This window comes from Littorina saxatilis, linkage group LG4 (genome assembly GCF_037325665.1).
Source record: "Littorina saxatilis isolate snail1 linkage group LG4, US_GU_Lsax_2.0, whole genome shotgun sequence".
In the NCBI taxonomy this organism is placed as follows: Eukaryota; Metazoa; Mollusca; class Gastropoda; order Littorinimorpha; family Littorinidae; genus Littorina; species Littorina saxatilis.
In genome coordinates this window covers 29,366,571-29,380,400 of record NC_090248.1, presented here as the reverse complement: position 1 = coordinate 29,380,400, position 13,830 = coordinate 29,366,571, and the positions used below count along the sequence as shown (strand labels likewise).

The following is a 13,830-nucleotide window of genomic DNA, read 5'->3' as shown; positions in this document are numbered from 1 at the left end:
AAGGTGACCTTCGTGGACGATACACATTTATTTCTGATAGTGGAAGCAGTGTGAATGACTACTTTTTGATGTCTGTAAATCTATTTGAAGCAGCTGCGAATAATTGCAAGTTAAATGTTTTAGAGCGTATTGAATCAGACCATATGCCGGTGGAGTTGGTTCTGCATGATAAAAGATGTATGCCGAATGCCATTATGAATGAAGCTGGTTGTGAGGTTGACGAATTTGTTGTCAAATACTGTTGGAAGACTGAATGTGCGGCTGCCTTCTCCTCTTTAATGAATTCAGGTGATGTACAGTACGAACTTGTCAATGCTGCTGCCTTAATTGAGAATGATGTTAACGCCGCACTGAACAAGTTTAATGATGTCATAAAACAGCAAGGTGAATGCATGAAAAAAAGAATGTCAATAGGTGGTAAGTCGTTACAGAGAGAATGGTTTGACCATGAATGTCAAACAGCAAAAAGGCATGTCCGTAAGATGTTACATAAATGTAGAAAATCAAAAGATGTTCTGGATAAAAATATATATTGCATTGCTAGGCGTGAATATAAATACCTGATCGTTATGAAAAAGAAAAGCTATAACGCTGGTCTACTCGCTGACTTGAGCAGCTCAGTAAAATCGCAGAAACTATTTTGGGAAACTATGAAGAAACTTTCACGGAGGAAAACGCAGCCGCGTCATAACATTACTCTAGATGATTGGTTCCAACATTTTAAGAATGTATTAGAGAAGGACACACATGTAGCTATAGTGGACGTCGTTGATGGGGCTGTGGATGAAAATGCTGATGTTAGTGATGAAGGAAATGATGATGATGTTGTTGAACATGTATTAGATAGACCGATTTCGAAAGAAGAAGTCACTCTTGCAATTAGAAAGCTGAAGAACGGAAAGTCTGCTGGTCCAGATGGGCTGATTGGTGAGTTTTTCAAGCATTCGGGTGAGGCTGTGGTGGTGTTTTTAGTAAGGTTGTTTAATGTCTTGTTTGATAGTGGTTTTTACCCGGACAACTGGAAGGAATCAATAATCTTGCCTCTGTTTAAGAAAGGTCAGATAAATGACACCAATAACTACAGGGGAATATCACTGTGTGATGTCAGCAGTAAATTATATAGCTCCATAATTAATAACAGATTGCAGGAATGGATTAGCATAAATGATATTACTGGTGAACATCAAGCTGGATTTAAAAAAGATCATTCAACAGTTGACCATATCTTTACACTCCTGGCGGCCATTCAGAAACAGTTTACAAATAACAGAAAATTGTATGTCGCATTTGTTGACTTTGAGAAGGCATTCGATTCGATTTCTAGGAAACTTCTGTGGCCTGTACTTATGAAAAACGGTATTAGAGGAAAATTGCATCGTTGTGTGAAAAGCATGTATTTGGATGTGAAAGCTAAAATAAGATGTGGCGCTAAATTTACTGATGTAATCAATTGTACATATGGGGTAAAACAAGGTGATGTATGTAGCCCTGTGTTGTTTTCGTTATTCATAAATGAATTAGCTTTGGAAGTAATGGAGAATGGAAAACATGGTGTGACATTTGATTTTGTTGAATTTTTCATATTGCTTTTTGCTGATGACATTGTATTGCTCTCCACAACTGTTGTTGGCCTGCAAAGACAGCTGAATAATATGTACAATGCAGCTTCTCGATTGGAGTTGAAAGTTAACATGAACAAAACTAATATTATTGTTTTCCGTAAAGGAGGATATTTAGCTAGTTGTGAAAAATGGAATTATGGTGCAGATAGAGTTGTTGTTGTTAACGCTTATAAGTATTTAGGAATATTTTTTTCCACGAGACTCAGTTTTAATGTTTCCTGTCAAGATTTGGTGAGTAGGGGTAAACGGGCAGTGTTTGGTATACTCCGTGTGTTGCACAAGCTAGAGAGTAGTTCTTACACATTGTTTACAAAATTGTTTGATTCTCAAGTCCAACCGATTGTGCAATATGGTGCTGAGATTTGGGCTTTCCAAAAAGGTACTGAAATAGAAAAACTACACTTATTCGCCATGAAACGATTCCTACATGTAGACATGAGAACACCAAACGACCTTGTGTATGGTGAATTGGGAAGATTCCCAATATATCTAAACTCATATGTAAAGTGCATTACATATTGGCTAAAACTAACAAGAATGGAAAATTCTAAGATCCCATGTAAAGCATACAAAGTTCTCTATAATTTAGATTGTAATGGCAAGATTACATGGGCGACGGATGTTCGAAAGTGTTTGTTCTCTCATGGGTTTGCAGATGTATGGTACAACCAAGGGGTGGACAGTATTGGTGGTTTTCTAAAATGTTTCAGACAGCGATTGATAGATTGCAGATGGCAAGACTGGAACGACCATATGCAAAGCAGTGATCGATTTTCTACATACAGATTGTTTAAGACCACAAGCAGTACTGAAGCGTATATAGATATGGAAATGAACAGCTATGTGAAAAGTGCATTAACTAAATTCAGGTTCGGTGTATCGGATCTTGCTGTACACAGGTGTAGGTATAGTGTACGGAGTGAGGAAGATTTGTTGTGTCGTCTGTGTAAATTGGCTGAAGAAAATGAAATACATTTTATGTTCTGCTGTCCTGCACTACGTGACCTAAGAGTATTATTGATAAAGCCAAAATATTATAACCATCCATGTATGTACCGATATACTTTGCTTATGTCTACTGGAAATGTCAGTCAAATATCCAAATTAGCACAATATATTTATCAGGGAATGAAAAGATTAATCACTGTGACATGATCTATGTACACATGTATTACTGTTTGATGTATACAAATTTGGGTCATTTATGAAACACAATATTTGCTATGATTATGTTGTATATGGACGCATACCCTTCAGAAGGGGCTCTGGCCTAAAACTGAATAAACTTTCGTATTCGTATTCGTATTCTCTCTCTCTCTCTCTCTCTCTCTCTCTTTCTCGTTTTTCTTTACTTGCTTATTCTTTCGCAATTTTAGACTAGTCCCTCTTTAGGGCGAGGGCCAGATGTAAAAAAGCAGATCACTGCTTACTCTATTACCCTCGTTAAATAAAGAATTGTTCTTGTTCTTGTTCTTGTTCACTGCGTGAACGTTTCGACATTTATAATTGTTACAAAACATGCTTGGAAAAAGAGAAATACATTGAATTAATCGAAGATATTAAGTACAGAGTTGCTCTTACTCGTTTCCGCACAGGAGTATCCGAAATCAGCGCTCACAAGACAGTTTCGGTACGCACCAAACCAAACGACAAGAAACTGTCCTCTCTGTACAGCTGATAAAGAAGATGAACACCATGTTGTATTTCTATGTCCTTTTTATCAAGACCTTCGAGCAAAGTATTTGAAAATCTCGAACTCTAAGACGCTGCAACAACAACTTGTGTATTTCTGTGGCAGTAATGAGGATAATGTGATGAACAGCTTCAGCAGATTTGTGTTCTTCATGTTACAGAAGAGACGAACCCTTATAAATCAGGTTCAGTGACATGTCATCAGGGTCTTAATGTATTTGTTGAATTTTATGCGTGACTATAATTTATAACTGTGCAGATACTATTGCTGTTATTTTAACCACTATTGTAAGGGGCTGTGGCCTTACACAATTAAAGATTTGTTCTTGTTCTCTCTCTCTCTCTCTCTCTCTCTCTCTCTCTCTCTCTCTCTCTCTCTCTCTCTCTCTCTCTCTCTCTCTCTCTCTCTCTTTCTCTGTGTGACAGTGTGTGTGTGTGTGTGTGTGTGTTTGTATGTGTGTGTGTGTGTGTGTGTGTGTGTGTCTGTGTGTGTGTATGTGTGTGTGTGTGTGCGTGCGTGCGTGCGTGCGTGTGTGCGTACGTGCATGCGTGCGAGCGTGCCTGTGTGTGTATGTGTATTATGTGTGTGTATGTGTGAACGTGCGTCCAACTAGTGACCTCTTGGTATTATTTATGCAGAGTTTGGTTTGTCTAGTATGACCGAGAACACGCCTTCGTTTGCAAATCTGAGGTATGACCAAGATAAATGACGTTAGTTTGTCTGGGTTGACCAAGAACACTCGTTGGTTGGCAATGACTTATGTGACGGTAATCTTGAACTTTAGCGTGTTAAATTCATAGCTCAGAATCCAGTGACATTCTTTACTTATTTTTGATACAAGTCCATGTAAGCAAGCCAAGAACATTTGTCGTGAAATTTATTGACGGATTGAGCTTCAAACTTAAGCATAATTAATTAATTTGGTTGTTCAATCGACGAAAATGCACCGAAAATGGCGTACGTTGTCAACCATGGGACATCATTTACACGAAAGAGTTGTCTCCCTTGTCTGATCATACGGATAATTCCTTCTTTGACCCATGTAAACAAAATGCATTCGTACAGTTCATCGGAGTTCATTCCGTAACTTCAAAGGGATCTAAAATGACTTGTTATGATTACAAGTGCAGGTTCTACAAATTTGGAGACTTAAATGCCTCTGGATTCAGAGCTATGAATTTAACACGCTAAAGTTTAAGATTACCTATGTGACCATGATAAATGACGTTAGTTTGTCTAGGATGACCGAGAAATGGCCTTGCACAGGCACTCGTCACGAGCGGGTCGCGATCAAAGTGGGCGGGGCATGTGCGCTCTCAAGACTACAACATAAGAAAAGACGACCGTCCATCACAAGTGACATCCAAGACATTGGCCCCGCCCACCTCGTGACGAGTCCCTGTGGGTATGATCAGGATAAATGAGGTTATTTTGTTTCTTCCATTTGCGTCGAAGTCGTCATAAAATACGCAATAGCCGATGACATCAAAGATGTACGTCACACTGCAGGACTGCATTTTACTCTGTGAGCAGAGCGGTGTGTCTTTCTTCTAAGAGTAGCCATTGAAAGGACTGCAAAAACCCAGGCCTCAAGTCAACACAGAATTATGATAATTTCAAAGAAAGGACAATTGGTCATTGCGGCTTTCGCTGCCGTATGCGTTGTTGCAGATGTAGGCCTATCAAATATTGTCGGACCTGAAACCCGATCAAACATTGCCGGAGGCGAGGTTACGAACAATTCAAGTGAATATCCGTGGATGGTCAGGATTGACAAGAGAGTCAGTTCTGGGAGACGCTATTCATTCTGCGGGGGTGCCCTTATCGATGATCAGCATGTTCTCACCGCAGCACACTGCGGTAGTTCTTTCCCGCGGAGCAAAGATGGTTTCTTGAACTTCCAGGGCATATTCGTTTACGCTTTTTTTGACTATAGACCTTCCGTTGACTTTTTTCTACAAGTCAGTGTGGCAGAAGCTTTCGTTCACCCAGGCTTCAACATAACGGTGTCCTTGCTTCATTGTGATATCATGATTCTTCGGCTGGACCGGTCGTTGGCAAGTCATGCGGAGTGGAACAAGCTGATCAAACCCGTAAGCTTAGCAGCACAGGACGAGCAGGTACCCAGCAGATGTGAAGCTATCGGCTGGGGTAGAACGAATTTCTCCAACCCATCAACGCAATTAACCCTCAGAAATGTGGAGCTCAACGTGCACTCCTATCCCGAGTGTATGACATTTAAACCCTTCTCAGACGACCCGGGCTACTATTGGCGTTTATTCGACGAAAACCAAATCTGCAGCGACACTGGACCGCAGGGTGGAAAAAGCCCTTGCTTCGGAGACTCCGGGGGGCCTTTGGTATGCAGGTATAACTCCACCTCGCGATTCAAGCTCTTTGGCGCCGTGTCGGGTGCGCATAAGGATAACCATTGTGGGACGCCGGGTTATGTCACATTCTACGCCAGCATACCATTTTACCGCAGTTGGCTGGACAACGTAGGGCTCCCAGCGGTGCGCAACAAGGCTCGTACAAGTGCCTGGTTATCCTGCCTGAGGAACGGATGTCTCAAGTTTCAGGGGAACGAGTTCTGGGAGGCCTACAAGCTAAACCTATGCACAATCCTGGCTGGCTATACCGTCTGCAAGTCCCTCGAGCCCACTCCTCAGCGATGTCAGCAGACGGCTGTGCCCGTTATTTTCTGGCAGACTTGCGAGCTAAGACAGATCTTGCACAAACGCGCGCAACTTATCGAACTATTCGAACTCGTGCTGCAAAATAATTCGTTGACCCCATGATCAGCCGAAAATAATTGATTTAGTTTTGACAAGTCAAATAACGTGTGAGAAAGTTTTATTGAGGATTTATTTTTGAACAGTGATTAGCTGCAGGTAGGCGGGGGCGTACAAGGCTTCTTTGTGTTGTTCCGTCTTTCAAAGCAATCCATGTTGTGAGGGTGTTTTTCCCGTTGTCTGAAAAACTGCTCACATTACGCTCATTTTTGACTCACCTGGGTAATTGGGGAGCATTATGATTCATAATGTGTCCGTCTGTACTGATGTCCTGCCGGCTAGCCGGCCGTACGTCCGTCCGTGGACAAAACACTTAACGTTGAGGTTCTCTCGGATGTATTTCAAGCTAGACCTCTGAAACTGTGCACACTTTTAGGGTTTGATGATCTCACGAAGTGACCCCAGTTTGGTGATTATATTTGCGATTTTTGTGTGTACGCCATGTATGCAGATTTGTGTAGGTATATTAGTATTCATGTGTGAGTGTATGTGTATGTGTGTGTGTTTGTATGTATGTGTGTGTGTGCCTGTCTGTATGCGTGTGTGTGTGTGTGTGTGTGTGTGTGTGTGTGCGTGTGTGTGTGTGTGTGTGTGAATGTGTATCTGTGTGTCTGTGTGTATCTGTGCGTGTGTGTGGTGATAGCATGTGTGAGTGTATGCGCACGCGTATGTGCGTGCGCACGCGTGTGTTTGTTTGTGACTGCATGGATTTAAACGATGAATTTGGTTTTGTACTCCTGTTCTTTTTGTGTCTTAATGCTTGTATTTTGGTTTTGTACATGTGTATAATAATGTCATTGTAAAGCGCTTGGAGCTTCTAGGTAAGCGCTCTATAAGTTCCCATTATTATTATTATTATTATTATTGACCCTCGTCAAATGTTGGGGTCACAGCGGGGTCATGTTCGTTTTATAAAACTTAACGTTGAGGTTATCTCTGATGTTTTTGAAGCGAGAGCTTTGAATCCTTGCACACTTCTAGGGTTTGATAATCTCCCGACTTAACCTATGTTTGATTACCCCCCGCAGGTTAGGGGGAAGAATTTACCCGATGCTCCCCAGCATGTCGTAAGAGGCGACTAACGGATTCTGTTTCTCCTTTTACCCTTGTTAAGTGTTTCTTGTATAGAATATAGTCAATGTTTGTAAAGATTTTAGTCAAGCAGTATGTAAGAAATGTTAAGTCCTTTGTACTGGAAACTTGCATTCTCCCAGTAAGGTCATATATTGTACTACGTTGCAAGCCCCTGGAGCAATTTTTTGATTGGTGCTTTTGTGAACAAGAAACAATTAGCAAGTGGCTCTATCCCATCCCCCCCCCCCCCCCCTTTCCCCGTCGCGATATAACCTTGAACGGTTGAAAACGAATTTAAACCCCAAATAAAGAAAAAAAGTATGTTTGATTGACCCTCGTCAAATTTTGGGGTCACAGGGGGTCATGTTCAATTCATAATTACCCAACATTGACGTCAGTTATTTCAGGTGTTTTTGAAGGTAGAGCTTTGGAGCTTTGCACACTTAAAGGGTTTGATAATCTGCCAACATGACCTTAGCTTGGTTTACTCCCGTCACATTTTGGGGTCACAGCGGAGTAATATTTGTAAAAACTTTACGTTCATATTTTCTCAGTTATGTTGGCAGCAAAAGCCTCCAAATTTCACACAATTGTTGGTGTTGATAATCAGCAGACATGACCAAAATGTTGCTTGTTGTCAACACATTTCAGAGTCACCGCATGAACATGTTTGCTGGAGAAGATTTTCACCCCTGAAATATCCACTGAGCTATCAAGAAAATAAGTCTTGAGGTCATCAAGCTTAATGATGTCATTGTGCTATAGAATGACAAGAACATTGGCTCACCATTTTGTCAAATCACAAATAAATTACATTGGATGGGGTTCAGGAGGTGAGGGGAGAGTAATGGGGTGGAGATGGGGGCTTTACTATTGTCTCCTTGTACAATTATGTGGTAGCATTATTAGGCAGGAGAGTACGGAACGCGGATCGTATCAACTGATGCATCAAATTGATGCATCCAAAACCAAGATTTGATGCATCATTTTCACAATTCGTTTGGATGCATCAGAATTTTCGGGTTTTCCCGGAAAGTGCCGAGCAAAAAGCAAATTTTTTTAAACCTGTGACAACAGCTCTATAACTCACTCTGTCCTTCTGTTGGTCTGTCTGTCGGTTAGTCGGTCTGACCGTCTGTCTGTCTGTCTGTCAAAAAAATTGTCAAAAAACCGGACATTTCCGAGAGGGAGACAGCGCTGACATTGCAAGCGGCCGCAACCGGCTCTCATCACAAAAACAACTGCCCTGCAAACAATACCGCCCTGGTAGTCCCCCTTGCTATGGTCTGCCTTTGTTTATTGCGTACTCAGGAGTGTCAACTTTCTTGACATGACATGACATCGCAAGATCGCCAAAGGATTTTTTTCAGGGGTAGACAAATCAGCCCCATTTTATCAAAGGGAAGGTGCAGGTGGAGATAATTCAAGGGAAGACAACTCTGTCTTACCTACAAACATTACGGCCCCCTTTATTCAAGGGTTTCATTCTAGAATGCCACCCCTGTACTTGCGCAGGGTTAGAATTCCAACCTGGACCCGGTCCATTCTAGAATGGAACCGGATTCTAAGTTCGCGCAGAACACTATCATCCCTCGGTAATAAAGTTTTCGAGTTCGAGTACGAGTTCTCTCAGTCTCTCTCTCTCTCTCTCTCTCTCTCTCTCTCTCTCTCTCTCTCTCTCTCTCTCTCTCTCTCTCTCTCTCTCTCTTTCTCGTTCACTGCGTGAACGTTTCGACATTTATAATTGTTACAAAACATGCTTGGAAAAAGAGAAATACATTGAATTAATCGAAGATATTAAGTACAGAGTTGCTCTTACTCGTTTCCGCACAGGAGTATCCGAAATCAGCGCTCACAAGTTTCGGTACGCACCAAACCAAACGACAAGAAACTGTCCTCTCTGTACAGCTGATAAAGAAGATGAACACCATGTTGTATTTTTATGTCCTTTTTATCAAGACCTTCGAGCAAAGTATTTGAAAATCTCGAACTGACGCTGCAACAACAACTTGTGTATTTCTGTGGCAGTAATGAGGATAATGTGATGAACAGCTTCAGCAGATTTGTGTTCTTCATGTTACAGAAGAGACGAACCCTTATAAATCAGGTTCAGTGACATGTCATCAGGGTCTGAATGTATTTGTTGAATTTTATGCGTGACTATAATTTATAACTGTGCAGATACTATTGCTGTTATTTTAACCACTATTGTAAGGGGCTGCAGTGGCCTTACATAATTAAAGATTTGTTCTTGTTCTTGTTCTTCTTCTCTCTCTCTCTCTCTCTCTCTCTCTCTCTCTCTCTCTGTGTGACAGTGTGTGTGTGTGTGTGTGTGTGTGTGTGTGTGCGTGCGTGCGTGTGTGTGTGCGTACGTGCATGCGTGCGAGCGTGCCTGTGTGTGTATGTGTATTATGTGTGTGTATGTGTGAACGTGCGTCCAACTAGTGACCTCTTAGTATGCAGAGTTTGGTTTGTCTAGTATGACCAAGAACACGCCTTTGTGTGCAAATCTGAGGTATGACCAAGATAAATGACGTTAGTTTGTCTGGGTTGACCGAGAACACGCCTTTGTGTGCAAATCTGAGGTATGACCAAGATAAATGACGTTAGTTTGTCTGGGTTGACCAAGAACACGCCTTTGTGTGCAAATCTGAGGTATGACCAAGATAAATGACGTTAGTTTGTCTGGGTTGACCAAGAACACTCGTTGGTTGGCAAGTGACTTAATTATGTGACCATGATAAATGACGTTAGTTTGTCTAGGATGACCGAGAAATGGCCTTGCACAGGCACTCGTCACGAGCGGGTCGCGATCAAAGTTGGCGGGGCATGTGCGCTCTCAAGACTACAACATAAGAAAAGACGACCGTCCATCACAAGTGACATCCAAGACATAGGCCCCGCCCACCTCGTGACGAGTGCCTGTGGGTATGATCAGGATAAATGAGGTTATCCCCGAGTACGCTAGTACTAGGGCTCAGCAGACTTTAATCGTGTGTCTGTGTGTGTGTCTGTGTGTCTTTCTCCACTTAACAGCTTATTGCTGGGAAACTACTGGGCGCAGTTCGTTCAAAAGTTGATACACTAACTTGATAATAGGTCCGATTGATCGTATTAAAACTTTATAATGTTACCTGGGACCTAAATGCGAAATAAACCACAAAAACGACTTGTAGGAGGAGTTCACACTGGCGGGGCAACACGCAGCCATTGAGCTAATAGAACAGCCGAACGCGTCACACAAAAATACGTCATGACAAAGTTACACGCAAAGCGAAAGAGACTTTGACGTCATTTACTTTTGTTCGGAATTTTCCGTCTGTTCCTAGCTTGTCAGTGAAGACTGACCACAGGCGGAAGGTATCGTTCACTGGACCACTACTTCCATAGAAAGACTACAAGGTTTGACACTCACTTCGAGTCGTCTGTGTTCTTGGAGTCGCTTCCTGCGGACAATTTTTTTGTCCAAGACGGTTTGCCTCTTCCTACAGTCTGTGTTAGGTCAAATAAATACAGTTGAATGATTATTTTAACCATTTTCAGCTGCCGTCCGCTCCAGGTTGTTTTTAACCATCATTTGGACGAATGTTCGTTTGCGAACCGCAATCCTGTAGCCGGTAAGAAATCATGCATCCCGCACCGAATATGCATACCAGTGCTCATTGGTCAAAAACATATATATGTAAATATTGCAGCAAAGGGAAGCTACCCACGGGAGTTTCACTTTAGGTTTTTGGCGAAGAGCCGTTTGCCGAATACAAATGAAGAAAACGTCCGGTTATTAGCCAATGATCGCATCGGACTACTATCTCCTCGGACATACGACGATCATCAGGCGCACAGGATCTAAGTGGTATGCCGTTGACAGACACGTTTGGTCGCACAAAATACGGTTTAAAAACATGCAGCGGACAGGCAGCTAAATACAAAAGGTACAGATAGTTAGAACATTCATTTATCACGGCATTTGTACAGTTGCAAAGGTTCTTGACATTGGCAATTATTTTGTGCATAATTTTTTTTCTCAAGTTAGTGGAGCACGACTCGAAGCTGAGTGACAAACCTTGTAGTCTTTCTATGGAAGTAGTGGTCCAGTGAACGATACCTTCCGCCTGTGGACTCAGTGACGTGAGTAAGCTTACCCAAAACGTCTTTGTTCTCTATTCACATTGCAGCTGTGAAATAATCAGTCTTGTGTCTCGGTCGTGTAGGTACAGAGTTTGCTTCTGCAATCATTGTGTTCGTGTTGATGACGGCTTCATAAGACAAAATAATAAGCGAATCTATCGCGAGGAAGACGTTTATGTACACATCACCGAATCCAACCCATTTTTTGTGTGCATTTTTCTGAAGAATAAACTGCATGTGGTTAATTTCATCCGTTTAATGCTTGTCGAAACGAGCCATAAGGCTTTAGAATAAAAGATTTCACGCATTGCTTGGCCATCTGATCACAGATGAGGTCGCAGTTTGTAGGTTGAATCTATGAATCGGCCAGAGATAGATCTGCATTTCTGGTCAGAAACCAACATTCACACCACAGACATTCCAAACATTTATATTTATTGAGCGAGCCAGTCTGAAGAGTACTCGGGTCCAGCGCGAGCGTTTTTTCTTTTGTTTCTTCCATTTGCTTCGAAGTCGTCATAAAATACGCAATAGCCGATGACATCAAAGATGTACGTCACACTGCAGGACTGCATTTTACTCTGTGAGCAGAGCGGTGTGTCTTTCTTCTAAGAGTAGCCATTGAAAGGACTGCAAAAACCCAGGCCTCAAGTCAACACAGAATTATGATAATTTCAAAGAAAGGACAATTGGTCATTGCGGCTTTCGCTGCCGTATGCGTTGTTGCAGATGTAGGCCTATCAAATATTGTCGGACCTGAAACCCGATCAAACATTGTCGGAGGCGAGGTTACGAACAATTCAAGTGAATATCCGTGGATGGTCAGGATTGACAAGAGAGTCAGTTCTGGGAGACGCTATACATTCTGCGGGGGTACCCTTATCGATGATCAGCATGTTGTCACCGCAGCACACTGCGGTAGTTCTTTCCCGCGGAGCAACGATGGTTTCTTGAACTTCCAGGGCATAGTCGTTTACGCTTTTTTTGACTATAGACCTTCCGTTGACTTTGTTCTACAAGTCAGTGTAGCAGAAGCTTTCGTTCACCCAGGCTTCAACACAACGGTGTCCTTGCTTAATTGTGATATCATGATTCTTCGGCTGGACCGGTCGTTGGCAAGTCATGCGGAGTGGAACAAGCTGATCAAACCCGTAAGCTTAGCAGCACAGGACGAGCAGGTACCCAGCAGATGTGAAGCTATCGGCTGGGGTAGAACGAATTTCTCCAACCCATCAACGCAATTAATCCTCAGAAATGTGGAGCTCAACGTGCACTCCTATCCCGAGTGTATGACATTTAAACCCTTCTCAGACGACCCGGACTACCATTCGCGTTTATTCGACGAAAACATAATCTGCAGTGACACTGGACCGCAGGGTGGAAAAAGCCCTTGCTTCGGAGACTCCGGGGGGCCTTTGGTATGCAGGTATAACTCCACCTCGCGATTCAAGCTCTTTGGCGCCGTGTCGGGTGCGCATAAGGATAACCATTGTGGGACGCCGGGTTATGTCACATTCTACGCCAGCATACCATTTTTCCGCAGTTGGCTGGACAACGTAGGGCTCCCAGCGGTGCGCAACAAGGCTCGTACAAGTGCCTGGTTATCCTGCCTGAGGAACGGATGTCTCAAGTTTCATGGGAACGAGTTCTGGGAGGCCTACAAGCTAAACCTATGCACAATCCTGGCTGGCTACATCGTCTGCAAGTCCCTCGAGCCCACTCCTCAGCGATGTCAGCAGACGGCTGTGCCCGTTATTTTCTGGCAGACTTGCGAGCGAGGAAAGATCTTGCACAAACGCGCGCAACTTATCGAACTATTCGAACCCGTGCTGCAAAATAATTCGTTAACCCCATAATCTGCCGAAAATAATTGATTTAGTTTTGACAAGTCAAATAACGTGTGAGAAAGTTTTATTGAGGATTTATTTTTGAACAGTGATTTGCTGCAGGTAGGGAAAAACACCCTCACAACATGGATTGCTTTGAAAGACGGAACAACACAAAGAAGCCTTGTGTTGTTCCGTCTTTCAAAGCAATCCATGTTGTGAGGGTGTTTTTCCCGTTGTCTGGAAAACTGCTCACATTACGCCCATTTTTGACTCACCTGGGTAATTGGGGAGCATTATGATTCATAATGTGTCCGTCTGTATGTCCTGTCGGCTAGCCGGCCGTACGTCCGTCCGTGAACAAAACACTTAACGTTGAGGTTCTCTCGGATGTTTTTCAAGCTAGACCTCTGAAACTGTGCACACTTTTAGGGTTTGATGATCTCACGAAGTGACCCCAGTTTGGTTGACCCTCGTCAAATGTTGGGGTCACAGCGGGGTCATGTTCGTTTTATAAAACTTAACGTTGAGGTTATCTCTGATGTTTTTGAAGCTAGAGCTTTGAATCCTTGCACACTTCTAGGGTTTGAGAATCTCCCGACTTAACCTATGTTTTATGACCCCCCCGCAGGTTAGGGGGAAGAATTTACCCGATGCTCCCCAGCATGTCGTAAGAGGCGACTAACGGATTCTGT

The 13,830-nt window shown here is 42.8% G+C and overlaps 2 protein-coding genes across 2 annotated transcripts; both read left to right on the top strand.

Moving 5' to 3' along the window:
• Window positions 1–5,075: 5,075 nt before the first annotated feature.
• On the top strand, window positions 5,076–6,137 carry LOC138965554 (chymotrypsinogen A-like). Its single transcript, XM_070337738.1, has one exon. It carries the CDS (start codon window positions 5,076–5,078, stop codon window positions 6,111–6,113), a length of 1,038 nt encoding a protein of 345 aa, XP_070193839.1. The 3' UTR covers window positions 6,114–6,137.
• Window positions 6,138–11,940: 5,803 nt separating this feature from the next.
• LOC138963559 (chymotrypsinogen A-like) lies at window positions 11,941–13,227 on the top strand. Its single transcript, XM_070335416.1, has one exon. The coding sequence runs from the start codon at window positions 11,975–11,977 to the stop codon at window positions 13,163–13,165; it is 1,191 nt and encodes a 396-aa protein (XP_070191517.1). The 5' UTR covers window positions 11,941–11,974; the 3' UTR covers window positions 13,166–13,227.
• Window positions 13,228–13,830: the final 603 nt, after the last annotated feature.

Excerpts from the sequence above, each read along its gene's own strand:
- LOC138963559 (XM_070335416.1), top strand. The coding sequence starts at position 11,975 with ATGATAATTTCAAAGAAAGGACAATTGGTCATTGCGGCTTTCGCTGCC.
- LOC138965554 (XM_070337738.1), top strand. The coding sequence starts at position 5,076 with ATGGTCAGGATTGACAAGAGAGTCAGTTCTGGGAGACGCTATTCATTC.